This window comes from Aulonocara stuartgranti (assembly GCF_965226115.1).
Source record: "Aulonocara stuartgranti genome assembly, chromosome: 5".
NCBI lineage: Eukaryota > Metazoa > Chordata > Actinopteri > Cichliformes > Cichlidae > Aulonocara > Aulonocara stuartgranti.
In genome coordinates, this window is record NC_138943.1 from 14,285,453 (window position 1) to 14,313,430 (window position 27,978).

Genomic DNA, 27,978 nt, shown 5'->3' on the forward strand with positions numbered 1-27,978 from the left:
GTGGGTGCCCAGAAACCTGGACTTGTAATGTGTTTATTTTACACATCATCATCATCATTCAGTGTGTGAATGGGTGAATGACTGGTTGTGTAAAGCGCCTTGGGGTCCTTAGGGACTAGTAAAGCGCTATACAAATACAGGCCATTTACTTCTGAGTCGAAAATTTCAAAAAACAAAAAAATCTGTTAACCATCCAGTAAATATACTCACTGACTGTACTTTTAACTTCTCCATCTAGTGGTTGATGAGATTTACTGCAAACGTTATCAAGTTGCAGAAACAGGTTCAATATTCAATTTTATTTTCCAGTTAAGAACTGACTCACCAGTTTAGAGTTTCCAGCTGAACAGTGTGTTTCTGGAAAGGGGTGGGGGTGGGGGTGTACCTCTCAGAATGGGAAGAACATGGAAATTCTTCACGGAAAGAAGCTGATGCTGCAAAAAGTACCCCAGCCTGACTCCTGTGAGACCACACTGAGCCACTGTGCTGCCTTCTTTTACAACTCTGTTTCCAAAAACCTGGTAGAGATTTAATTTAGATTACCACCAAGATTCAGCAAAGCAACTGCTTTCTAACACTACTGCTGTTTGACCAATCAAAGTTTAAAAAAACCCTGTGAGTGATTTTTTTTTAATATATTTGATGTGTCAAGTTATCAAATCATTGCAATATTACAGATTTTTTAAACCAGGGTTGTCATCATTGCTGACTGTATAAAGTAAAGATGCTTTTTAGCTTTACTTCAACTCAATTCTAGGATGCAAATTTCAGAGTTCATATTTGATGCATTCAAGAGAATATGGGGCTGAAACATGAGTGGAGGACTGCATGACAGCAGACACTTTATAAGTTTCTACATTATGGTTCTCTTCCTTTCCAAGATTTTTCTAGATTTCCTAACAGCCATGAATAAATGAGTTTGTTGGATTTCATTTTAAATGGCACAAAATGAAACACTCCTCAGTTATCAGAATCAACTCCTCATTCTAGTTTTGGAGAGCCTTTACTAATATTTTGCTGTGGCAAGGACAAAACTCTCTTTTGACAGGAGGAAACCTTTGGAAGAACCAGGCTGACGGAGGTGCATCCATCTATTGCGCCCTGTTGGGGGAAGGTGATTGCTGATAATAAAATGCATTTAATTAGCATCACATGGTATCTGGCACTTCCCCTCCTGATTATTTTTTAATATGACTAATATACTAAAGTCATTGTACAGAAATAATTTTAGTAAAATTATATTGGATTGATTGTGGAATGATTTATTCTTTTTTTTCCTGTTGTCTTTCTTTATTCTTGCCTATTTCCAACAACAAAAAGCTTTTAACAGAAAAACTCAATTGCCAAAACACATGTGTGAGACTTATTTTGAAAGGCAGGGCCTCCCATTTGCTCAACATTTGCCAAAAATTTAGCTTGTGACTAAAGAAAAATTATCAGTCAGAAACTTGTGAGGAATTTTATTAGTTGATATTAGTGCCCACAGTGGTATCTATTTGCAAACACACAGGTATGTAGGAGTTGAAAAACAGGGAGTGTCGTGTTTCCTGGCGTTCCCCAGCGTTATCTGATCCACAGCTCATTTCCACAGTGAGAAACTGATCCTGCACAGCTCGGCATTGAACAAAAGGTAAACTATATTATATCTAACAATTATCTTTTGCCATTTGTTTATACTATAAAAATATAATCTGCCGTTTTATAACTCTGGTAGGATATGTTGTTGTGACTTTTTCATTGACTGTTCTTATGGCCAGTTTGTGATGGCTGTTGTGTTGTTTCTGTGGAGCTGCTGTTTAAATAAAAGGGACTCAGAGCTTCAGAGCTAGCTCCAGCTTAAGAAGGATCAAAAAATGGACACAAGATAATTAAATTAAAATGCACAATTATTTGTAAGTATGAAAAGTTGTCCAGACAGTGACATTTGTGATTTATTTGCATCTTACAGATGTTTGGTATTGTGATTCTGCTCTTTAAAACTCAAAATTAGGGCATAAACATTATCTGAGAGGGCTTCTTCTAGTTCTATGTGTTAACTATTAATCTTTCAGAAAAACAATGTCGAAAGCAACTTGTGCGTCTGTGTTAGCTGTTCTCACACTAAATTTGGCTTTCCGGGCAGGAAATGCGCGACCTGCTGACGACTCAGAGCCAGAACTCTTACAGGGAGCAGATCAAGAAGGAGATGTTGACCCGTTTAACCTGGAGGAGCCGCTATGCCAAACTCTACCCATCCTGCTACAATCCCTGGAACAACAGCAAAGAGCCCACACAGCTGCCACAGCTGCCAAAGATACCTGCTGACCCTCAGTGAGCCCCTTCATTTATTTTAAAGTGGAAGAGTGAAGATTTAAAACCTTAGTTGTCTTGAGTATCCACATATGCTCAGCTATCATTTGTTTTCATGGTCTGGGTAAAAGCAGATTTATCTGATGTTACTGAGACCCACATAATTAGACTAAACCTACTGGGGGTAGCTAGGCATGAATGTGACACTAATATTAACCAACATTGTAGATGATTGCTGTGCAGCACTTTGGTCAGCGTCTGTTGGCCTTAAATGTGGGACATAAATAAACGTGACTTGATTTAATATTAACCAAGAGTCCAAACCTCAGAAACATGACAGATTCCAGCGACCATGACATTACACACGCATGAAAATAAACATTAACTTTCTGTTTATCTTCCATCAGGGCTGTTGTGCCTCTTGTTGCCAGGACTACTGAGAAGCAGAGCGACCTTCTTCCTCGTCGCCCTTCTCCTCCTCCTGTGTGCTCTGTGGGAGGTGAACAGCAGCTCAGTGTGCCTCCTCTAATGAGGCCGGTTTCGCCCCACACCAGAGAGGCTCTGTATCAGGACTCCTCTCACCATGTAAGAATCACTTTGACAGTCAAACTCTCTTTCATAAAATTAACATTTAAACATTTAAATATAAATATCATCACTTTTGCTTTCAGCGGAAAGCTCCTGAAGCTTTTGAAGTGTCGGAATATGGAAAGCTAACAACATCCCTCTTACCAGTAGGCTAAGTTATTTTTAGCCAATTACAAGTTGAATCTGGTAGTTGGGGTTATTAGCTAAGATACCGTCATTAAGAAGCGGCACAACTAATGTGCCTATGCGAGCTGATTTGCGATGTGCACCGCTGGCGCGGCCATTTATTTTTTGATGCACCTTCTCAGATTAATTCACTGCGTGTCGTGCCCAGGGCTGGACTGGGACAAAAAAACAGCCCGGGCTTGACTAAAGACCGGCCCACCAGGTATTAAAGCCATTAAGCCTTTGAATGAAAACAAACGTTGTTGTGACAGTGATGTACAGTCTTGTTGGTATATGTATGATTTCCATACATTTTATGTCAGATAAAAACTTTGGTTGTAAGCTTCAGATAATTATTTAATAGCAGCCCGACATTTTAAAAGAGAATAAGAAAGTATTTCTTTGTGCCCCCCTCTCCCTGTTAATGCCCTACCTGGCCCCCCTGGCAAAACTTTGCCAGATCCGCCCCTGCACAGTTACCAGCTGTCAGCTACATAAAAAAGGATCCTGGTGTTATTTGTCTCTCAGAAACAGTTCATAACTTCCCTTCAACTCACTCATGTCACCTAAAAAGGTAAACCTGTTTCTCCATCACCTGTTCAGCTCTGATGATTCAGTAAGGACATCTCCTGGTTTCATCTTCATGTTTCCCTCTCACCAGATATACAAACCGACATCATGACCAGCAGCTTTTACAGCTGTGGCTCCAGCAAACATCAACTGATACTAGAAATTAATATTAAATACATTCTAACAACAGCTGATAAAGCTTAAACGTGCTGCTGTTTAGCGCGACAACCGGCAGTTTCCTCTTTCTGGCGCAAAGTGGGCGATAAACAAACAAGAGAGAAAAGCCGATCAGCTGCTCATTGATCAGTTTCATGATTAAAGTAGCAACAGGAGAGAGAGGGGGAGATAATGAGAGAAGAAGAGGCAGCTGTGCAGCATAACGACAGAATAAATCCACCTTTGTGTCTTTGTGTCTTTTTCCATCCTAGACAAACTGCGTCCCTTCTCAGCTCAACACGAAACGCGCAATAATTTCTCTGAATGCGGGACGATTCCGTTTGTACGGGACGGTTGGCAACTCCACTAACTAACCTTATGAATAAAATAAAGTTCACTATCAGTAACATCATAGCACCCACCCAGCTGTATAGAAACTGTCATGCTAGCTCACGCAGTATGAGTTATTGTAACTGACTGTAAAAAGTCAGCACAACGAAAATAAACTCCACCTAAACTTGGTTTATATCTGACCCAGATAGACTGCAGGTCATAACTTCTTACCTGAAGTTCAGTTCACACTCGGACCATCGGCTGCCTCGGGTCTCTCCTCTTCGGGTCTCCCCTCTCCCTCATCCACCTGCTGGCCTCCACTTGTTAATTTTACTGAATCTGTGGAAGCTCCGCCAAAGCCACCACCAAACAACTGAGTTATTTTTACACAGCGGCCAGCATCTGGCCAATCCACCACCTTTCATTGTTTATACCGTTACAAAAAAAATCATCGGCCCACCGAGCAAATGCCTGGTATGCCCGATGGCCAGTCCAGCTATGGTCGTGCCATCAGTTAACCCTTTGCGTGCCAACTGTGGCACACGTGCCTAGGGTTGCCGACCTCTGTGCTAGAGGGTGTGGGGAGCCACAGCCCCGTCCTCCAGGGCATGAAGCAGGTATGGAGGAGATCAAAACTCCAGACATCCAGAGGCCCTCAGAACACAAGAGACCAAGGAAGACCAACAGAGGGGCAGCCGCGCCACTGTCCCAGAAAGAGCTGTGGAGAGCCCCAGATGAGGGGTCACTCAGCAGCCACGGAGCAGAAGCCGGGGGGGTTGCAGTGACGGTAGGCCAGCCAGCTGTGCCAGAGTGACCGAGCCCCAGGCCGAGAGGCTGAGGGCACCCCACCCCCGAAGTGGCCCGAGCGAGCCCCAGGCTCCAGGCCATAAGCAGCCACCAAGGAGTTAGCCGGTGTGTACCCGGACGCCCATCCCCGGACACAAAGAACCACCAACGCACCGATGTCTGAGGGCGTCTGCCACTGGCAGGGGAAGTGGTGGGGGGAGATAGGCCTCCATACCTTGGAGGACCTGAGATGTCCCCAGAGAGGTGGCGTCTGATACCCAACCTGACATATAGACACAGACATGCAGGCACACACAGATACAAACATCCATTCCCACCCTCATGCTCTCATATGCAATTACTCAACACTCACCCAACGTGGAGACAGACATAAAGAGACACTGTACACACGATCACACTCCCCAAGCGTACTCTAAGCTCCAGGTCTAGGTACCCTTGCCCCTGGAGGGGGAAACTGCACCCAGACCCAGGTGGTGTTACCCTTTTCCCTGCGGTGGGGAGAGGCAGACCACCCCGACTCCGTAGCAGCAGGGAGGCCCCACACTCCAGACCGCAGTTGGACGGCCAACTCCACCTAGCCCTCCCGCTCCAGCAGGCCGCAGAGAATGGGGGTGGGAGAAGACTCCAAACCTCCCTCCACCCGCTCATTGTAGTGTTGATGCATGTGTGTTCTAAGGTGCAATTAAAACCCAGGAGGGCATGGAGCTACCTGCCAAGGAGCAGCAGGTAAGCGCATAGTCCCTCCTGATAGCCCTCAATGTCTAAGTGTATTTAAAATTGAGAGGTGGGCAACAACGCCAGGGGTGAGGTGTACACCCTGATGGTAATTTGGACTCCGTGATTGTGCCCACCCCCAAGATCCTATATGTATGTGTAATGAGAGTGTGAGTAATGTGAATGTCTAAATTGTGAGATAAAATTGGGGCACAGGCAGCCAGAAGGGGACAGAGGGGGGGATGCCTCCCCTGCACCCTGGTGACACATCTTTACCCCAAGGCCCTGCATGTGTGGGTGATTGTGGTGGAGCGGGAAGAGGGAGGCAGCTGGAGATGGGGAGGGAAGGAAGGGAGGGGCAAGTGACCCATCCCTGGGGCCAGCTTCCCCACTGACCTCAGTAGGCACCCCCACACGTGGGTTTTGATGAAGCTTTTCACCGTAGTCTCCGCGGCTTCTCCAGCGGCTTCTGGAATACCAGAAAATACAAGATTATCACGCATGCCACGAGCTTGTAGATCAATAACTGTCTCTTTTATGTTTTTTATTTTCTCTATTTAGCTGGGTAACATTGTCTGTGAGACATTTCACCGACTCCCTTAGCGTGGCATTTTCAGCAGCGAGCGTTTCCACCTGCTGCTGGCTGAACTCCAGGGATTCTTGCAAGGGCTTAAATTCCCAGTGAGGAATCTCCACCAAGGACAGCCTTGCATCGAAACTGGACTTGCAGTTTGTCGTTTGTCGATTGACTCCAGTATGTCGGCAATATCTTTGCCGGCTGGCGATGTTATGCCGGGGGAATCTGCCGGGCGACATCTTTTCGACGACACTGTCTCCGATTTGGCCGGGGAAGGTGCACTCTGGGCCTTCTTCGTTACCAGATCCTGGAAGCACCGATTGATGTAATCTTGGAGAGCCTCTAAACTCTCCCCGTTGTTCTCCAGGGTGTTGGAGATGATTTAGACAAATGTTGTTAGTTATAAGACAATTGATAAGTGTATTTGGTAATACTGAAGCTTAAAGGAATTTGTTCAATTCTAAATTCTAAACTACCATTTGCTTTAATTTTCCACAAAAATCTCCGGGGTCTGACATCAGTTACAACATGATTCGCTTACCTTGTCCGTCACTTACCTCTCTCTGTTGGACTGACTCCATCTTGCTGACAACACATAGAAGATAGCAACTCATAAGTGGTCACAGACCTGTCCCTGTGCTCAAATCAACCATTTCAAAGGCAATCAGACTGCAAGTTCACGATATTTTGGTTGTGCCACAATTTCCAGTTTTCTACAGTGTGACTGTAGCATAACTGAGTGAAGTGAGCTGCAAGTATCTGCTGTGGCAGGAGCCATGATGAATGTCCTCTTTAATCCTTTGAGATACTTGGAAAGATAATTAGTAGGGGTGCAACGATACTCGTATCGATATTGAACCGTTCGATACAGTGCTTTCAGTTTGGTACGCATATGTATCGAACAATACAAACATTTTTATTTATTTTATCAACTTTTCTTCTGACGATGCTGTCTGTGTTGAGCGCTCAGTGGATCTACTCCGCCTAGGCTGCACTGTCGAGTGCAGATCCACTGAGCGCAGTGCAAGCTAACAAGACAGAAGCTAAGCTCGTTGCAACATGGCAACTGCCTCAACGCTACCCGAAATTGAACCTCCCCCACCCTCATTCAGATCTGGTGTTTGGAACTATTTTGGTTTTCATGTGAAGTATGACCCTGATGGTAAGCGCGTCATGGACAAAAGTAAAACAGTATGTCGGATGTGCCACGCAATGCTCAATTACATTGGTGGAAACTAGTGCGTTAGCACAGTTAGCTTGTTAACGTGTTGGCCGTCCAGCCCCACGCACGGGGCGATCTGAGGTAACTTGTTAACGGAGATTTGCCGCGTTATGGCGTTAATGTCATTTTAACGAGATTAACGCTGACAGCACTAGTGGGAACACAACGAATATGACTGCACATTTACGCCGACATCATCCTAGTGCAAAGACAAGTGGAAGCAGACAAAAACAACAAGCACGCATGCTGCAAACTTTACCCGAGTCATTTAGACAGCCGTTAGCACATGATTCTCCTTATGGGGACCTGATATGTTTAATATGCTGCTGAGAATATACCCCAGAAGAAGCGTATAGTATAGCTTTTATTTTGGAAAGAGCCATTTCTCTGTAATAAACTCTCTTTTCCAAAGATGAGTGATTCCTCGATCAGATAGATCTATTTTTTTTATTATTTTGTTGTTTCAGCAACATTAAATTTAAAAACTATACTTTTAGGTTAAAATGTATATTTATAATTTTAATAAATGACAAATTAAAAAAAGCATGAACATTTTTTGTATCGAAAAAATATCGAACCGTGACACCAAAGTATCGAACCGAACCGAACCGTGAATTTTGTGTATCGTTGCACCCCTAATAATTAGCTATAATAAAATAAACCCTGCCATTTTATCATTTTAGTAATTTTATTCAGTATATCCCTATATTCCTACATTTTTGTAAAAGTGATGTTTTATGTAATCTATGTGTCTTTTGCAGGGCAAAGGGAGAACTCTGTACTTGCACAGACGTGGACACATTAAACCTGAGGAGAAGTTTAACTTTCCCCTGCTCTCCTCCTGGGATTATGGCTGGAGGCTTGGTACGATGGAGTCACAATCTGCCCCCTGTGGTGTGGTGACTGTAAAATGATGCATAAACTTTAGAAAGATAAACTTGTTGAATCAAAAATCACCATTAGGTACTAAATGTACTATAACATCGGTAGTAATCCTGTGTTTTAATACCAGGAGATCTTGTAACAGTGACTGATTAAACTATAGTCACTATTTGGAATTTAAATATCTTAAAGGTTACACAATGCAAGCTGTTTTTTTTTCAGTCTGATCACAGTCAGAGGTATGTGCCTCATATCAGGCATGTCCCACCTTTCTTGCAAACATCATATAGATCCAATAGGAGAGGAAAAAAGTAAATTAGAGTATTCAGAGCAGTCTGAAAGCTGAGGTTTTGATGCCGGGAGATTACATGTGCATGTGCTGAACAGATTATTTGAAACTCTGGCCGTGATTAATATGAACATCCACCACTGAAACAGTATATATGTATGATGAAAATAAAGAAAAACACATGGTCCTGCCTGACAATCCTTTCTGCACATTTTTTGCTAGCTTACCTTATCAGCTTCTACTCATACAAAATCATATTTTTCAGATTTTTGTTATTAGGTCAATTTCTTCCAGTTGTAGTAATAGAAATTGTTGAGTTTTTATTAACTAAATATTATTCAGTGCATCACTGGGTCCAGCCTGTGGAGGTCACTGGGCCAGTGTCAGACTTAGTTTAACTGAACAACATTCACACCATGACTGTGATTAACTCAGACAGGTTTTACTGTGAATGTGCTCAGTTCCTGTCTGCCACCACAGATTTGTAGATCTGTAGATGCTTTCCGCTCAAATTTGTAATTCTTCAGATTATTGTAATCTTCCTTTATCCACAGGTGACTACACGCTAGATTACAGAACTCCATCCAGTGCCAGGTCATCCTTGGTGAAGAACACCTTCTATGCAAAGAACGGGGTATTCAGCCGCCCAGCAGCCACCGATACCCTAGGCTGAGGTTCTGTTACCCCATACCAGAGGCTGCTCTTTAATGAGGGTAAAGAGCACTTCAAAGGCAATCGTGCCAACAGATGTCCAACTATAACCCTAGGCTAATGTGATTTGGGGATTTTCTGGTATTATAAACTCATTTACTTAAAAAAAAAATTGTATTTTTTTTCTGTTTGTTTTAGAAGTTTTCGAAGGTACGTGTTGAACTACTTAGATTATGACTTCCTATCAAACAAAAGACAAAACAAAGCTTTGATACATGAGTACACCTGTAAGTGGTCATATTTATCATGAGATAAAATGTCCTGTCAGGAATATGGTGATGGGAATAAAAAGTGCACATGCAGCCCATCAATCCATCCTGAAATCCAGTACTTCCTGTAATGCTGTCTGTTTACAATGCACATGGCTGTAGGGTTAAGTGTCTAATAACCTGATACCAAGTGTTGGATATTTAATGAGTATCTTGCCTGGAAAGAGTCCGGAAGAAGCAACTGACCTTTATACACCTGAAACCTGAGTACTAGGTGTATTCCAATGAGCCACCAGAGGAAATGTTACACAGCACAGGCTAGTATTGATTCCTAATTAAACATAATTATTTAAAGACTATATTTTCTGCTCATTTCGTGCTCCATAGTTGCTCTTGGACTGTAAAAATAGTGCATGACTCACAGTACAACATAACCCTTCTTTAATTTTTATTGGGGTTTGGTGCAGCTCCTCAGTTTATCATCTGTTTGAAACTAGTTGTCCAGCTCCTTCATCTTAAAGGAAACTTTCCTCTGATTTGCTGCTGCCTATAAACAGAATGTGAGTGGAGCTTAAGATGAACTGACCACATTAGTGGATCCTATCTGTTATGGCTCATGCTGAGCCAAAATTATAAAGAAGACTGCCTGACACCAAGCAGGCATTTAGAGCAGTCTGGCCACAATTAATGTAAGAGCATCTCCAAAAGTTGATTCTGTTCATCTGGACGTAGCGTTTTCAGTGGGAGAAACGTTTTGTCACTCATCCAAGTGACTTCTTTAGTTTCAGCTGACTGCAGGTTTCCCCAATCTTATAAACAGTACATTTGCATAATGACAGAAACTAGCACCACTGAAGGAACAATGGGCTGGGAGGTCAGTTCCTTCATTATAATTATGTAAGAGCATATATGACAGAAGAAAAAAGAATAATAGATCAGTATAATTTCAAGCTAAAGGTCCTTCTCTGAGTGTTTTGTAACTGAGGCGTTTGTGTTTCATAAGGTCAGCTGTTTATTTATGTTAATTAATCACGTACATTGTTTGATCTTACAGTGAATGTTGTAATCCTGCAACTCCTGTCACAAGTGCATTAAATCAATTTCACAAAACCACTTTCACCAGTTGTTTTGTGGAGGAAGTAGACTCTATACAGAATCTACAAAATGCAGTTTTGAAATTATGATTTCACTCATGGAGGGGGTAGGGGCGTAATTTACAGGGGGGTTAGGGGGTTATGACCCCCCCATATTAACACCCAACCAATCTTGCATAAATAGACTGTTGATTTTATTTACTAATTTACTATTACCAGCAAAATAGCTGCATGTTTAATCATCTAGGAGTTTACCCAGATTTACCCCCCCCCCCCAATGTTCAACACAAAGTTAAACAAACAAACAAACAAACAAACAAACAAACAAATAATGAAATCGAGGAGGGGGGAAATATTTTTTTCACAGATAAAAGATGGATGGTGTCTAAAAAATCGACCCACTGTGACCTGCTTTCTTACTCATGGCCAGGAGGAGGCGACTTATTGGGCTGCCAAAAGAAGCCTGAGCATTTAGACGTCCATGAGGGAATGATGCTGCGGCTCAGCTGATTTATGATCTCAGTAAACACATTTCTGATGCGTTTATGGTCTCAATTTCTAGTTTTAGGTCTCACTGAATTCACTATCGTTGTTTTGTTTATCATTAGTTGTAATTATGATGCCCACGAGAGCTGGTACTCACGTTTTCATTTTAATTCAATTCAATTCAATTCAATTCAATTTTATTTATATAGCGCCAAATCACAACAAAAGTCGCCTCAAGGCGCTTCATAGATACAGAGAAAAACCCAACAATCATATGACCCCCTATGAGCAAGCACTTTGGCGACAGTGGGAAGGAAAAACTCCCTTTTAACAGGAAGAAACCTCCGGCAGAACCAGGCTCAGGGAGGGGCGGCCATCTGCTGCGACCGGTTGGGGTGAGAGAAGGAAGACAGGATAGAAGACATGCTGTGGAAGAGAGACAGAGGTTAATAACAGATATGATTCAATGCAGAGAGGTCTGTTAATACATAGTGAGTGAGAAAGGTGACTGGAAAGGAAAAACTCAATGCATCATGGGAATCCCCCGGCAGCCTACGTCTATTGCAGCATAACTAAGGAAATATTCAGGGTCACCTGGTCCAGCCCTAACTATATATTTTAGCATAAAGGAAAGATTTAAGCCTAATCTTAAAAGTAGAGATAGTGTCTGTCTCCTGAATCCAAACTGGAAGCTGGTTCCACAGAAAAGGGGCCTGAAAACTGAAGGCTCTCCCTCCCATTCTACTTTTAAATACTCTAGGAACAACAAGTAGGCCTGCAGAGCGAGAGCGAAGTGCTCTAATAGGGTGATATGGTACTACAAGGTCATTAAGATAAGATGAGGCCTGATTATTTAAGACCTTGTATGTGAGGAGCAGGATTTTGTCTCCTGAATCCAAACTGGAAGCTGGTTCCACAGAAGAGGGGCCTGAAGTTGGCGACGTACTAAAAGTACAGCATCCCTCAGTTTCACAGAGGGATCCACCTTGAAGCTTGACTAATGCCACAAAAGCTCCATCTTATATGTAGTCAATGGCCAGAGCCTGATGTCACGAGTCATATCACTGTAATTAATATCAAGCAGCTAACCTTGAGAGATAACTTGTCAACAAACACTTACCCAGATTCAATCAGCAACAATTTACTGTTCATCGTTTACTGTCACTTATTATTATACAGTGGGGCAAAAAAGTATTTAGTCAGCCACCGATTGTGCAAGTTGTCATGTGGGAAGACCCAGCCTCGTTCCATCTTCAAAGTTCTCACTGATGGAAGGAGGTTTTGGCTCAAAATCTCACGATACATGGCCCCATTCATTCTGTCCTTAACACGGATCAGTCACCCTGTCCCCTTGGCAGAAAAACAGCCCCATAGCATGATGTTTCCACCCCCATGCTTCACAGTAGGTATGGTGTTCTTGGGATGCAACTCAGTATTCTTCTTCCTCCAAACACGACGAGTTGAGTTTATACCAAAAAGTTCTACTTTGGTTTCATCTGACCACATGACATTCTCCCAATCCTCTGCTGTATCATCCATGTGCTCTCTGGCAAACTTCAGACGGGCCTGGACATGCACTGGCTTCAGCAGCGGAACACGTCTGGCACTGCGGGATTTGATTCCCTGCCGTTGTAGTGTGTTACTGATGGTGACCTTTGTTACTTTGGTCCCAGCTCTCTGCAGGTCATTCACCAGGTCCCCCCGTGTGGTTCTGGGATCTTTGCTCACCGTTCTCATGATCATTTTGACCCCACGGGATGAGATCTTGCGTGGAGCCCCAGATCGAGGGAGATTATCAGTGGTCTTGTATGTCTTCCATTTTCTGATGATTGCTCCCACAGTTGATTTTTTCACACCAAGCTGCTTGCCTATTGTAGATTCACTCTTCCCAGTCTGGTGCAGGTCTACAATACTTTTCCTGGTGTCCTTCGAAAGCTCTTTGGTCTTGGCCATGGCGGAGTTTGGAGTCTGACTGTTTGAGGCTGTGGACAGGTGTCTTTCATACAGATGATGAGTTCAAACAGGTGCCATTCATACAGGTAACGAGTGGGGGACAGAAAAGCTTCTTACAGAGGACGTCACAGGTCTGTGAGAGCCAGAGATTTTCCTTGTTTGAGGTGACCAAGTACTTATTTTCCACCCTAATTTACAAATAAATTCTTTACAAATCCTACCATGTGGATTCATGGATTTTTTTTTTTCACATTCTGTCTCTCACAGTTGAAGTGTACCTCTGGTGCAAATTACTGACCTCTGTCATCATTTTAAGTGGGGGAACTTGCACAATCGGTGGCTGACTAAATACTTTTTTGCCCCACTGTATAATACTTACCACTATTTTAAAATAAGTTTCCATGTCCCCATCACCAGCCCAGAAAGAGAGAAATTTGAGAGTAATAAACAACCTTATAAGAACGAGTCAGTGGAGCTAATTTTAAAATTGTGTTGTTCAAATTGTTGTTCAAGACAATGACTAGTAGTAAGTACACTGTGGATATTAGCTATTTGTAGAGCCAAAAGGTTTAGCCAAAGTTTTATAATGGTATATAAAAATTGAAATAAGAACCTGGATTTAGTTTTATGGTGTGCATTCAGGTTGCCTACCAGCCCGACCTCGAGCTGAGAACGCCATCATCTACCTGCTCAATCGTGTCTATGCCCATCTGGACCAGTCGGCGAGCACAGTAAGAGTCATGTTTTTTGACTTTTCCAGTGCATTCAATACCATCAGGCCGACCTTCCATAGTGATAAGCTGATAGTGATGCAGGTAGATGCCTCTCTGACAGGAAGACCAAGATATGCGTCTTCAGCATTGTGTGTCTGACAAAAAGGGCCTGTATTTGTATAGCGCTTTACTAGTCCCTAAGGACCCCAAAGTGCTTTACACATCCAGTCATCCACCCATTCACACGGTAATCAGCAACCTCTTTCCCCTCTACACCTCAGACTTAAGCCACCGCACAGAGACCAGCCATCTTCATGTTTTCTGATGATTCTGTGGTGGTTGGATGCATCAGTGACGGTGATGAGACAAAGTACCAGGCTGTGGTTCTCTTTTGTCATGTGGTGCAGCTCAATATGACAAAGACCAAAGAACTGATTGTGGACTTTAGGAGGACCAGGAAACCTGTGACCCCTGTTTCAATCCAGGGGGTCGATACGGACATTGTGGAGGACCTTTAAGTTTACATTGATAATAAACTGGACTGAGTTAAAAAAATACCACTGCACCTTAAGGTAGGAGAGGCGGATGTTATCCAAGATAAGGACAATGCTGCACAATACCTCCCACCCACTCCATGACGTGTTGGCCAGTCACAGGAACATGTTCAGTGAGAGACTGAGATTACCCAAACGCACCACTGAACGACACAGTTAATCATTCCTGCTTGTGGCCATCTCCCTGTACAAGTCCTTAATCTAATGCACAGTACACATTGCAATAGTTACATCCTGTGCACATCCTCTACAGTGAGAATAACAAATGACAAGTTTTACAGCTCAGAGTAAAATGTAAATCATACATATTAAATCTCTGTGATGTTCTGGATATGTATAATTTAGTAATTTGTATATATTAGAGCTATTTCTTATATTTTGTATAATTGTAATATATTGTATTATTCAATTTAGTTCAGTGCGTTACTGTTCTTATTGTCTTGAAGCCACTGTAACCATATAATTTCCTTAAGGATTAATAAAGTGTTCTGATTTTGATTCTGATACATTTAACAAAATTCATTCTGTTTTAAGATGTGTCACAGCGGACATGAAAAACATTTGCATTTGAGTGTTTACATTTGACCACAAGAGGGAAGAATTTGCTAGTCATGTAAACCTGTAAAATATCTGATAATAGTAAAATATCATGAAAGTAACATTTAGTAATTTTATGAGTAAAGAAAGTTAAACTTTGAGGGCATGTGAAAGAAGAGCTTAAAATTAAATGTGTTCATAGACTTAAACTTATAATTAAACAAAAGAACTAAAGAAGCTTAAAACACATTATTGTAATATTTCCATATCAGTTAATGTGGAAGCAGTAAACACTGGACCTTTAACAAAACACTACAGACACAGTGAAGTAAAACTGGGGAATTGTTTACTGTGTTTCCGTAATGCATGCATGAGTAAAACATGATTTGTGGTTAGTGTAATGGGATGAATTCTGCAACACAGAGCTAACCTTTACAAATGTGGGTAGTCTTTGCTCTGTTAAAGAAGACACAAACACAAACACACAAGACACAAAACAAAAAAAAAACAAACAAAAAAAAAAGAAGACACAAACATCATTTAGTTCCTTTAACTGTCCCAGAAGGTTTGTAATTTATTAAACTGTGGAGACTGCAGATTTAGGAGGTTGGGAAGATCTGGAAGCCAGTGAATATGGTGCTGGCGCTGGCCTGGCCTGTCAGGATGGTGTTTGTCTTGACTGTCTTCAGTGAGACCACGTCGCCAACTTCCAGCTCCAGAACTGCCGTGCCAGAGACGACCAGAAACCCATTATACTGGTCACACAATTCCATGTCACTTACACCATTTTTCTCCAACTTCAGGCACACCTAGAGGATCACAAGTCACACACAGAATTTTATTTATTATAAGATTGTAAACAAGCATTCCTTATATAAGAATTATTTCAAGAGGTGTGACTGCATTTTACATAAACTTTACAAAAGTTGTTTTTGTAAGAATCTAAATAATACAAAAACAAACAAAATTGTAAATAATAGAAATCATGGAAATCATCGCAACTTTATATTCTAAAAGATTTGTGTATTTTACATTTATTTTCCAACATAATGAGGAAATACAAAAATATAAAAGACAAGGATTGGCTTAAAGACTGGCAGAAATAAAGTAATGGAGAAAAAAAAATCATTTTTTTACAGGCTTTTTCCAAAAGGTTTAACAATCATTGCTAATAATGATTTTTACAATCAAACAATCAAACCTATCAAAATGTATGAAATTTGATCACTGGAGTTGTTGTAGTTTCCCCTCCCTGATAATGCATATTAATTTATAGTTTTCTGAATATTTCCCAATTTGGAATCAAAATCCAGAATGAAGTATTTTTTTGTTAATGTAGAAATATTTAATTTCAAGTAAGAATTCAAGAGATATTTAAATATATATATAAAATCTTTGATATCAATGTTCTCATTGTGGATACTGTTCCCTTTTACTATCAGGTGGAATTATTATGAGGCTTTTAATATTCATACTTTAAGTTGTAAGTACTGAGCTTGAAAGTTGAGTAGGAAACATGACAGCAGTTTAATCTATACAATATTGGAACACTAAAAAGGAGAAGGACAAACACGAACTTGGCAGAAACAGAAAATACAGAGTAGTTTTACAAGAATAAATTATTCATACTCACCTTATACTTTCCTGAGATGTGGTAACTGAAGAAATATATGCCTCTGTTGGTGCAGATGTACGTTGTATCATTTGTCAGTCTTTCTCCTCGAAACAGTTCATTCTCTTCAGCCAAAATTGGTCTGTGGGAGATTTACAGATCAACAACGATAGTTTGTTTTTCTGTTTTTTTAAGTTTTGAGTTGTGCTAGTTCTTACAAAACAAAGAGCTGTGGTTATTTTTTATTCATAGCAATGTGTGTATTAGAGATGTGCAAAGCAGCCGGTATTTGTATCTGTACTTGTATTTGTTGAGGAGGGAAAAGTATTTGTATTTGTATTCGAGTAATATTTTTTAAAAATGGGTAAAAATCCAGTTTTTTTGCGTTGCACTTTTAACAAACATTATAGTGTAAGTATTCTTTAATTATATCCATTATAATAATTATGGATATGCAATATTAGTTGATGTTTTCCCATAAATCCAGCAATGAACATGTAACAAGGAACGTCATTGAACGTCATTGCCAGATGGCTCAGCAGCAGCAACATTCTTCTATTCGGTTCCCCAAATCCATGTGGGGAGTTTCAGCTAAGTTAATGAGTGACAACTACACAAGCATTGTTTTAACCTTGTTTTAACCTTTTTAACCGAACGTTAACGTTACTCTGTCAACAGCCTATTGTCTAAATTACTGAGCTAACAGAGCTATGTAAAGACAAAGGAACACCAGAGCACCCAACTGCAGACGTCAATGATGCAGCGCAATGGCATAATCTCCCGATCTTCGCAAAAGTTATAAACTGGAACCCAGTTCAGGTACAAAAATATCAATTCAGCAAACATTGTGAAGCAGTTCACTCTTTTTTCGAGCCTTTTCTGTTGCTGTGTGGAGCAGTGCGTGTCAGTCACCTCTTTCACATGTCACTCACTCATCTAGTCATGTTCTGCGGTCTCATAAGGAAACTCAGGTTTTTAATAGATAATAATATAATTTAATATAATAAAGTTTTTCTTATTCCCGAACACAAATATTTTTTTTAAATATTTGTTCAAAATAAATATTTGTAAAAAACACGTTATTTGTGCCTTTCCGAATACCATATTCGGGTTCGGCTCCCCCTCCAGTGTGTATTACTCTAATTAAAACCACATTTTAATAGAGTAACATCTTGTTGGGTTGAAAAAGTTTAAAAAACACTATTTGAAACAATAACCACCTCAGGATGATGTTTAATGAGGTCATAAATCGAAGGAGCTGAGTGTCGTTTTTCTATTAATCAGATTTTTTGGACCAGTCACCCCCTGTTGGCCAGTAGAAAGAATGCAAGTTTAAGCAGTGGCTGCATTTTTCAGACCTGGAAGCTATTGCCATCTTTCATATACAGTCTATGGTTCAACTAAGATTACACAGTGTTGATGAATCTGTTACTTACTGTTCATGTTTTTAAACAAAAATCTAAAACTTGTTATGTGTGGAGACTTTACTATATGCCGCTATTTTAGTCAGTGTTTTTTAAATAGAATAACTAAGTTAATCAGGTGCTCAGTGGTCACTTTATCTGTCATCCAATCAAACAGTTTTTCCCTTTTTGTTTCCTTACCACTAGCTTTGGGTAGTTTCTATATTTACCTAGCAATTCTGAAATAAAATATCACTCTTTTTTCATTCTGAAGATTCAAAACTTTCAGCACACTGACCCATTGAAGATGATGGGAGTATCTACTACTGATGATGTCGTAGATTTCAAGGAGAAATAGGATTGTTGTTGGCCAAAGGGGCTTCCCTTCGGCCCGCGTAGACCTGGTAACCCCCTACTGCCTGGTTGGCCTGGGTCCCCTTTCAGTCCAGGTCGCCCTGGAGGACCAATTGGACCAGGTTCTCCTTTCTGACCCCTGATGGTATGATCTGCCTCACCTGCTCATGCAAATAAACAGTTATTACACAGCATAAAAATATCAGTGGAAATTGAAACTGAAGTACAAGATAATCAGTTATCTTTTGGCCAGCTTGGCAAATGCACCAATGAAGTGTTTTTAAATCTGTTAATGAAGAAGTCCTCTGACTAAATAGATATTTTAGTAATAGGAACGAAAACCTGCACTCCATATAGTGTACAGTTAATATTGAGTATTTATTCTCTTCATGTGCAGTCTGCGCTCACCGGGGTCTCCCTTCTCTCCTTTAGCACCATCATTGCCGTTGGGCCCATGAGTGCCTGGTATCCCAGGAATCCCAGGGATTCCCCCATTGCAGGACTGCATGTCAGCTGGGGTGATGTGAACCAGAAACAGCAACACTGCAGTACTGCAGCTCAGCCACTGGAGGGCCTGATCACACAGATATGAGTTACCTTTCAAAAAAATAGACCCTCATATAAAAAAACAAATAAACCAAAACATAAAAATAAAATAAAATAAAGCTTTCAGAAGAATTTCCATCTAAGTGGAGCGACAAGCTACAAACTGAAGATATGACTTTTTAAAGATTGTATTGAATCCTTACAAAAATAATAAATTAAAATACAAAAAATACAGGAAAATGTTTAGGATAAGTACATTTGAGTCTTTAAAAAGAAATCTGTAAAAGACAAGAACTCTAAAACATTTAACTACACTTAAAAAGTGAAAGATAATTGACACCATTGAATCCAACATGAACAACCATTCAGCAAGAAATGTGAGGAAACCCAACACTTCTGTACAAGTCTGTACAGTTTTGTCTGGCTAGCTTTTTAGTATCTGTAAAAATCATCTCACCATTTGCAGGTAATAAAGTGTTTCCTGCTGCAGCGGAGCGATAAGCTGATGGGGAGCGGAGATGAAGACTTTTCGTTGTGCTTCACTGTGACTGCCACAGCTCAATCGGGCGAAAAAAGAGGAAGTGAAACTTAAGAGAGCAAGAAGAAAAACTATTGGTGTCACTATTAATCCTTTCTGTGGTACAACACTAATTCTTCACTCTGTAGGGACTTACAGGGACAAATCCAATCTGTGGCCCCCCTATTGGGTTTTGAAGATACTGCAGCAGGTCTTTAATAGGCCGTTTAGGTTACCAGAGAAATATGGTCTGGTCTGATTATTTGGGCTTTCTCTTTATTGCTGTAGGCTCTTAACCTTGCAATGAAAATTGCCTTGAGATGATGATGTTGTTGTGATTTGGTGGTGTGTGAAAAAAAGTGAATAGAATAGCTGGGGTACCTGGAGAGAACCCATGCAGAAATGGGGGAGCATGCAAACTACACTGGAGTCCACAGACCTCAAGATTAAAACCTACGACTGTCTTCCTGTGAAGTAAAATTACTAACCACTGCATCTCTAGATATACTTATTCAAAATGAAACACCCAATAATCACAAAAAATGAATGAAATAAATGTTACATCTAATTTGACATTGGTTATGAACAATACCAAGGAGGAAGCGCTGAAGTGTTAAACTGAGCAGAGATTTATTGTTTTTGCATCATGAACATCCAGAAATGATTTGCCTTTCAACTATATATATGATTGTACATACTCTTAACTGCATGTTTGGAAATGCTACACTGATTTTACAGTTTAAAAAAAAAAGATTGTGAGGCCCTGTCTCTGCTACATCTAAAAATATAACGTAAGTTATTCAGTTTTATTTTTTATTCAACACTGGTTTAAGACTATTTTTTTTTATCTTGGAGGAATATAAACCAACATCATCACATCAGATATCATTTTACAACCCATGCGAAACTGATTGGATCCATGAAGCAAAAATACATTTTTATAGGGAAATAACTGTTTTTTTTGTTTTTTTGTTTTTAAAGAGGTGGCAACTTTAAAGCTGAAATACATGATAGAAAACATTTTGGCCCCTTCTTCATAACAACTGGGGGTGGGGGAAAATTTCTTAGAACTCATCCACCAGGATAACTCAGTTTGGATGATGTTTATTGACAAATGTCCTGACAAAGACAGCTGTAGTTGATCAGTGTCTTTGTGTTTTTATGTTTTTAAGTCCAAATTTAATCAATAAAGAACTTTTGAATTAAATGGCTCAAATATATATTGTTATTAAAATATTGTGAAGTGAAAATATAGCAAAACAAAATGGAAATTACATCCATCAGTCTCATTTACATTCTACCAGTAATTTCCAGCATGTTATATATTTCAATTTATCTACTTTTTCCTGTTTGTTCTGTTCTCATTTGATTCTTTATGATTATTGCATTTAGTCAGTTTTACCCAAGAAAGTAATTTTTTTCTGAAACCTTCTAAGGAAGTGAAACTGTTTCAGATAAGGTCAGAGAAGTCTCCACCAAATGAAGAATTGATGATGAAGCATCACTGAGGGCATCTGATTAAAAAAATATTTCCTCTAAATTAACATTTTGTTCTGTTTTTCTATCAACTTCTTTTTTATTGTCAGAAAAACACAGTGTTTCCAGGCAGTGTGCGGCTGAACTCCTAACCTCATTCTGGATGTTGGTATCTGTTCCACAAAATATTTGATTTGCTCCACATTATGTAGCTGGTGTTTATTTTTAATAATGGCATCCTGTTAATTTGCTAGTTTGGCATTTTCTCTTCTCATATCCTCTTTTCATTTCTTGCATTTTAGATCGCAGCAGCAAATCATCCACGAAGTGGTAGGATGTAATCACAGAGCAGTGTCAGCAGATGCTGAGACATGTAGTGTCCAGGTCGCCAACTCCATTGCTAAAGACCTTGAAACTTCAGTTGGCCTTGAGATTAGCTCCATTCCCTGAAGCACAGAGAAGTTCATGAAATTAGTTTCCATGACCAGCAGTTCCAGGCAAATCTTACCTCACCAAGAGTAATGCAAAACACCAGATGCAGTGGTGTAAAGTACACCTCTACTGGAGTCTAGAGCAGTGACGATGTATTTTTTGGAGTGGCGAATCACGCTTCTCCGTCTGGTAATCCGATGGACGAGTCTGGGTTTGGCAGTTGCCAGGAGACCTTTTCTGCATTGTGCCACGTTTGGTGGAGGGGGGGATTATGGTGTGAGCATGTTTTTCCCAGAGGCGCTACAGTGCTCAGCCCCTTAGCTCCAGTGAAAAGAACTCATGTTGCTTCAACATACATATCAGCATACTACATTTTGGACAATTTCATGCTCCCAGCTTTGCGGGAACAGTTTGAGGATGATCCCGTCCTGTTCCAACGTAACTGCACATAAGTGCATATAGTTAGGCCCATAAAGGCATTGATGAGCAGGTCTGGTGTGGAAGAAATTAACTGGCCTACACTGAATCCTGACCTTAACCTGATTGAACACCTTTAGGATGAATTAGAGCGGAGACTATCAGGCCTTCTCATCCAACATCAGTCTAACCTCACGAATGCACTTCTGGAAGAATGATCAATAATTCCATAAAAACAGCTGTAAACTTGGAAAGCCTTCCCAGAAGATCTGAAGCTGTTATAGGTGCAAAAGCTCAGATGACGTCATATTAGACCCAGCTGATTAAAAATGGGATTTCACTGACATTCATATGTGTGTGAAGGCAGACGAGTGAATGCTTTTGACAATGTAATGTATGTGTGCACTCATGGTCACTAACTATGGTGCGATAAGTCATTCATAGCTGGATGTAAACAAACACCTCCACATTCATTCACTTCATACTGGGGAAACTAAGTTCCTGACTGTCTTCCTTTCATCAGCAACCGAAGCAAATCCCCTATTTCTGCTCTGGTCATGCAGTTGAGAGTGTGGAGGATAGATATTGTTACCTTAATGCACCACAATCATCTAAACCTATTCCACAGGTTTTATTGAACATCACATAGTACCTGTCATCATCCTGGGTCTCCAACTCAGTATTTTAAGTTTTTTTTTGTATTTGATTTTTTGTGTTTAAGTTTGTTTTTTGGTAATATTAGTATGTTGTTGTTTTCCCAGGTCATGTATCATATCCTCTGTTTGTCATCTGTTCATATCCTAGTTTGTTCTCTTTTTGTGATCCATTTCTGTATCTCCAGTCATGTCCCTGTGTCTCGCTGGTCTCCCTGTGTTCTGCTTTGTTTGTTCTGTCAACTTCTTATGAAAGGCCACTACGTCTTCTCGTGTGCGTTCACTTTTACTTCCTCTGTCTCATTGGTTAGATTCTGTCCAGTTGTTTTCCCAGGTGTGTCCACTCTGCCCTAATCCCCTCCTGTGTCTGTCTCCCTCTATTCTTTGTCGTATTCTCCCTCATGATGTATGTAGTCTCTGACAATCAATTTTACTGCTAGTTTGTTCAAATGCGACTTTCTTTTACTGATTTTGTTCTCTTTGCTGTGTGTGTGTGTGTGTGTGTGTGTGTGTGTGTGTGTGTGTGTGTGTGTGTGTGTGTGTGTGTGTGTGTGTGTGTGTGTGTGTGTGTGTGTGTGATCATTGAAAGTGTGGTCATTTTTGAAGTGAACAGAAAAGGAAAATATATAATAAATGGAGACATTAATTCAAAGAATCACAACAACACAAAGGCTTGGTTGATGCTCAGCTCTTTATTTAGTTTGTTTGTTTAAACTATGTGACAGCGAGGCACGGAGCTGATGGGACATTCTGTGCTTAAATGTGAACTCGAGATAATGATGGAAATTAGAAAAATCAAACTGTGTTTGGAAATGCATTTAAAAATCACACCCATTAATATCAACTGAGTCTGCAGAAAGTCTGAGTATGAAACCAACTTTATTAAACTGAACAAGAGAAACTTCAAATTTTAGACAGAACCATCGACAGTCAGTTACAGACACAAAGATCTTCTCCATTTGAAGTGTCAGCTTTTCAACTGATAGGAACTCAGAGCTGATTCAGCAGAAAGAGAATAAAATGGTGCATGTTGGCCGCTGAATAAAAATGAAAATGAAAAATAAACATTCTGTGCCTTTTACAAAGGTAAATGATCATTGTGAAGAAACAGTAAGAAAATGTTTTCATGTTGTTTCAGTCGTTCAGCTGTCAAACTGTTTTCTGTTTCCTGACCTGGGGGTGGTCAGTGAGAGTGAAGCAAGAAGCCAGAGAAGATGCTGTATCCGTTTCGTGTCCCTCTCATCGCTCTGTAGTCTTTAGTCTCCAACCAAACCTCTTGATCTTTTGACACGTACACCGCCAGGCCACCAGAAGTCACCTAGGATCAGCGGAGTTCAAAAATTAAATGGAGGATATATCTATTTCAGAGGTTAATACACTCTGACCCAATAATAGGAATTGTTATCGTCTGATGCTTGTACCTGTTTCCCTCCCTGCCGATGATCGCAGAACGATGCCAGCAGCATGTTGTCACGCTTCAGCAACACACACAGTTTTTCATCTAACGAGGCATGGTACACAAAGTAGTACGTTCCTGGGACCCGACACCTACATGCGACACAACAACACCATGAAGATGATTCTATACAAGTGGATTTGTTTCTTATGTCTTATGTCATATTGGGCAGAATTACTTTGTTCAAAACAGCGGAGTTATCAAAATGTTATTCACAGTTAACTCTGGAATATTTGGTAACAAGGAAATTTCAGGACTGGACTTCCACCGGTGGTATGCCCTCAGTTCAGTGATGTGGATGGATGAGTGATTTTTTTTTTTGCAATGTAGTGTGTCTCAGCAACTACAAGGTGAGACCATAAAGTTTCAAGCCTTTTGACGCCTGTTTCAATTCAGTTCCTTTGCTTCTGCACATTTGGACAGCTTTCTAGAGCAATCAGTAGAAGACCCAATCTAACCTCAAAGCCTTTGTTGTTAAACTCTTAACCTCCTCTGGTAATTCTTTGTTTTTACATTCATCAGGTCCCAATATGCCCCAAATATCAAAGAGAAATTAAAAATGCATGCCATGGAAGAGCTGGGGTCTTAGGAGGTTAAGATTTTTGGCAAGAGGAAGTCACAGAGTGCTAAATCTGGGGAATCGAGTGGATGGGAAAGACGCAAAGACTGGATGCAAAGACTCTTGGTGTAACTCATGAAGCAAGAAGAACGTGGAGCTTGATGATTGGAATTAACTGTGCATGAGTGTTTTGATGTATGCAGGTTTATACACCGCTCTGCTTTTAATCATTACTTATTATTAATCTCTGGCTGTCTTCCACATTTTGTCTTTTGTCCTGTTTTCCTCCCCTCACCCCAAACTGGTCATAGCAGATGCGTGCCCCTGCCTGAGCCTTGTTTTGCTGAGAGCCTCTTCCTGTTAAAAGGGAGTTTTTCCTTCACTCTGTCGCCAAGTGCAAGTTTTTTCTCTGTATTACTTTATGGTTTTTAACTTACAATATAAAGTACCTTGAGGCAACAGTTTTTGTGATTCGGTGCTATTTAAATAAAATAGCAGACATGCTCATGTGCAGTCCTCCAAAATCCTAATTATGATGGTGTGGTAGTGTTGTCTCTGATTGTTATAGTATGAGTGCTTGAACTCTATGATCATTGTGAAATGTATTATTATGAAAGTTTGAGCAGGAATCATTGTTGCCATCACGTTTCACTGCCGAATGAGTCTTTACAATTTTAAAACTAACATTAATCATTCAACATTAAAGTGGCAAACACACCTACAGTGATCGGTCTGGCCTGAAAGAAAAATGTCTCACCTGAAGCGTCCTGTGTTTATGTTGTAGTCATCGTTGATGTTGGTGATTGCATCTGTGAACTTAATGACGCTGGCTTTATCTGGGTATTGGTTTGTCGCTCTGGCCACACTGAAGGCCGCCTGCTGCTGGACTACAACAGCCCTGCAGCAACAGAGAGTATTTTTTTAATAGAACAGGGTGCCATTTTTTTAAAGCAGCTAATTAATGTAGAACAACTGCAGTGGACTGTTTTTTTTGTTTTGTTTTTAACAATGAACATAATGCTCTCATCTTGAATCCTCCCTTTGCAATACTTGCCTTCCTATGATGCATGATTCTGCTTCTTCATTCACCTCTTTTTACTCTCATCATGTTTATACATCACTCTGCATTTAATCATTACTTATTATAATAATAATAATAATAATAATAATAATAATAATAATAATAATGTATAATTTATTGATCCCCGTGGAGAAATTATTAATCTCTGGCTGTCTTCCACACTTTCCACTTGTCCTGTCTTCCTTCCCTCCCTCACCTCCCAAATGCCACGACCCTCATTTGGCTGTCCCTCCCTGAGTCTGGAGGTTTCTTCCAGTTAAAGGGGAGTTTTTCCTTCCTACTGTTGTCAAGGGCTTACTCATAAGGGGTTGTTTGATTTTGGGGGGGACTTCGCTCCTACATTATTTTACAGTCTTAACTTAACAATATGAAGTGCCTTGAAGCAATTATTGTTTTGATTTGGAACTCTTTACACAAAATTTAATTAAAATGAATGAATGAATTAAACATAGGTTTAAAAAATAAACTCATTACCAGTTATACATTTCATATAGTTAAATCAAGGAATGGCCTTTTTTGTTTCATATAATTAATGTAGCACACATAAAGCTGGAGAAGCATTTAACCTGCTTTAGGTCTCAAGCAGTTGTCTCATTTGGCCAGGGTATAATCCAGCTTTGACAGTTTACTGAGTAAACTGTTGAACTGTTTACCTACCCTTGTTCTCCTGGTTCTCCCGGAGGTCCGGCAGTTCCTGGGGTACCTGGCTTCCCAGACTCCCCAATCTGACCTCTTTTACCAGGGGGCCCCTCTGGCCCGAGCTCCCCTTTCTCTCCTTTCTGAGGCCCAAGACCACCTTGCAACTTTGTTCCTAAAGAAACAAGTTCGAAGCATTAGTACATTAATGTAATTACTTTCCTCGGTGATCAGTAACGTAAGGGATTACAATCTGACATTTAGTTGAATTAATCCAGGAGCCGTAAGTCTGACCAGCACTTAAACAGAAGTCATTTTGGTTTCAGCAGACAGACTTTTGCAGATGATTATATCACGTGCAAGTCCCAATAATTCCAATGTTCAGATGTATGAATCTGTGCATTCATAGCTCTGCTGCTAACATTAGCCACAGGGATTGCTTCCAGAGCCATCTATGGTCATCTATGGTTGCAGTGGAATCGTTTTGGTGATGAAGGCTTCTAAGTGAGTGATAAGACCCAGCAATATATGTGTGGCAGGCCTAAGAAGCGCTGGCTGAATGACCTAAATACAGCGCTTTGTTTGTTCTCTCCTTTTGTAGAGGATACATTGGTGACAAAATGATTTTTCCCTTATCATAACCTGCTTTTACACAGTTATGTTCTAGATACCTGGATCTCCTTTCTCTCCTTTTTGTCCATCACGACCATCTCTTCCAGGAAGCCCAGGAATACCTGAAGATGGTCAGAAAGTTCTAATGAAACTCAAAAAACCAATAGAGAACAAAAACACATCAGTCTCAACAATCATGTGCACAAAAATGCACTCGCCTGGCATTCCGGGCATCCCTGTAGCTGGACAGGTCTCCATAGCGATTAGCCCGGATATTGCCAATGAGAGCAGGGCTCCAACAGTGAGGAAACAATGGTGGAGCATGATGGATAAATCCTGAGAGGGAGGAGAAGTGATGGAAAAAGATGAGAAGCAAACAAATAATGGAGCAAAAGAAGAGAAAAATTATGTTTTTTTTATTAGTAATGTCTTAACTTATATTGGTAGATAGACTGTAGTGATGAGGAAGGGTTTTTCTATAAAATGAAGAAATGAATATTTTGCAAGTGTCTTTATGGCTCCACATTATTGTACTGACATCATAATCAATCAAACCCTCTTTGATTCCTTAAGCTATTTTAAAAGAACTGTGATTTTATGTTTGGTCAGATCTCTCTTGAAAAGACATTTTTAGTGTGAGTTACATTTTTCACCTGGATAAGTACCCAAAATGTAACAGTATCTTTGCTTCTACCTTGTGATAGATGTACTCTTTCTGGCTTAAAATAGCTTAATATTGTTCATGAGAAAAATGTTAGTCATATTTTTCACAGATTATAGGCCAATAAGTCATTTATAACAAGTCATGTATCGCTCTAGGCACATGGATAAGGAGAATGGATTAGGAAAGGAAAGCAAAGACAAAGAGGAATGAAAGGAGAGGAGGAAACAAGGACAACATCAAGGAGAAAAACAAGCGCTGAAATAGCAACAAGTGCAAAATTATTTGTCAGAAACAGAAAGGTTTTTTTAAATCAGTTATTGAATTTAAATTCCTCTGTTAATGCACGGGACACACAAACATAATAAACAAACGGGAAACAGGAGACCCTTTCAATGAACGCTTCAGAGTAACAAACAGATCAATCAGTAGCTGAACAGATAATTCATCATAAATGTAGAAACCTCACCTGAGAGAAAAGACGGGAGAATAAAACCAACCACGATGAGTTAAACGCAAACTGAAGAGACGCTCGGAGTCGTGTTACAGTCGCACAAGGAAACCAAAGTCAAAAGCAAAGATTCAGCAACTTTACGTCACTGATTATTTTCTATGCTGAGCAAATGAAGTTCTGCATTTCTGGGTTTTACTGACAGCTGGAAGCACAAGAAAGAAAGAGAGAACAGAGAAGCAAATCCTAAACTAGAAAGTTAG

The 27,978-nt window shown here is 40.3% G+C and overlaps 3 protein-coding genes across 4 annotated transcripts; 1 reads left to right on the forward strand and 2 right to left on the reverse strand.

The window, feature by feature from the left end:
• The first annotated feature begins 1,503 nt into the window (after positions 1 to 1,503).
• LOC309706926 (protein SPMIP1) lies at positions 1,504 to 10,424 on the forward strand. The gene is made up of 5 exons (XM_082533929.1): positions 1,504 to 1,630; positions 2,123 to 2,310; positions 2,697 to 2,874; positions 8,183 to 8,285; positions 9,147 to 10,424. The coding sequence occupies exons 2-5, from the start codon at positions 2,126 to 2,128 to the stop codon at positions 9,263 to 9,265; spliced, it is 585 nt and encodes a 194-aa protein (XP_082390055.1). The 5' UTR covers positions 1,504 to 1,630; positions 2,123 to 2,125; the 3' UTR covers positions 9,266 to 10,424.
• A 4,754-nt stretch (positions 10,425 to 15,178) lies between these two features.
• Positions 15,179 to 19,413, reverse strand: c1qb (complement component 1, q subcomponent, B chain). Of its 2 annotated transcripts, none has more exons than XM_082532269.1 (5): positions 19,222 to 19,413; positions 18,627 to 18,815; positions 18,163 to 18,379; positions 16,483 to 16,603; positions 15,179 to 15,658 (listed from the first exon to the last, which is right to left on the reverse strand). In XM_082532269.1, exons 2-5 carry the CDS (start codon positions 18,724 to 18,726, stop codon positions 15,449 to 15,451), a joined length of 648 nt encoding a protein of 215 aa, XP_082388395.1. In that variant the 5' UTR covers positions 18,727 to 18,815; positions 19,222 to 19,413; the 3' UTR covers positions 15,179 to 15,448. The 2 variants fall into 2 exon arrangements, with proteins under 2 accessions (XP_082388395.1, XP_082388394.1); XM_082532268.1 differs by having other exon boundaries at positions 18,627 to 18,792; positions 19,222 to 19,404.
• Positions 19,414 to 22,932: 3,519 nt separating this feature from the next.
• On the reverse strand, positions 22,933 to 27,925 carry LOC309706683 (complement C1q subcomponent subunit C-like). The gene is made up of 7 exons (XM_082533423.1): positions 27,734 to 27,925; positions 26,822 to 26,939; positions 26,663 to 26,725; positions 26,013 to 26,166; positions 25,032 to 25,172; positions 23,681 to 23,807; positions 22,933 to 23,577 (listed from the first exon to the last, which is right to left on the reverse strand). The coding sequence occupies exons 2-7, from the start codon at positions 26,925 to 26,927 to the stop codon at positions 23,443 to 23,445; spliced, it is 726 nt and encodes a 241-aa protein (XP_082389549.1). The 5' UTR covers positions 26,928 to 26,939; positions 27,734 to 27,925; the 3' UTR covers positions 22,933 to 23,442.
• Positions 27,926 to 27,978: the final 53 nt, after the last annotated feature.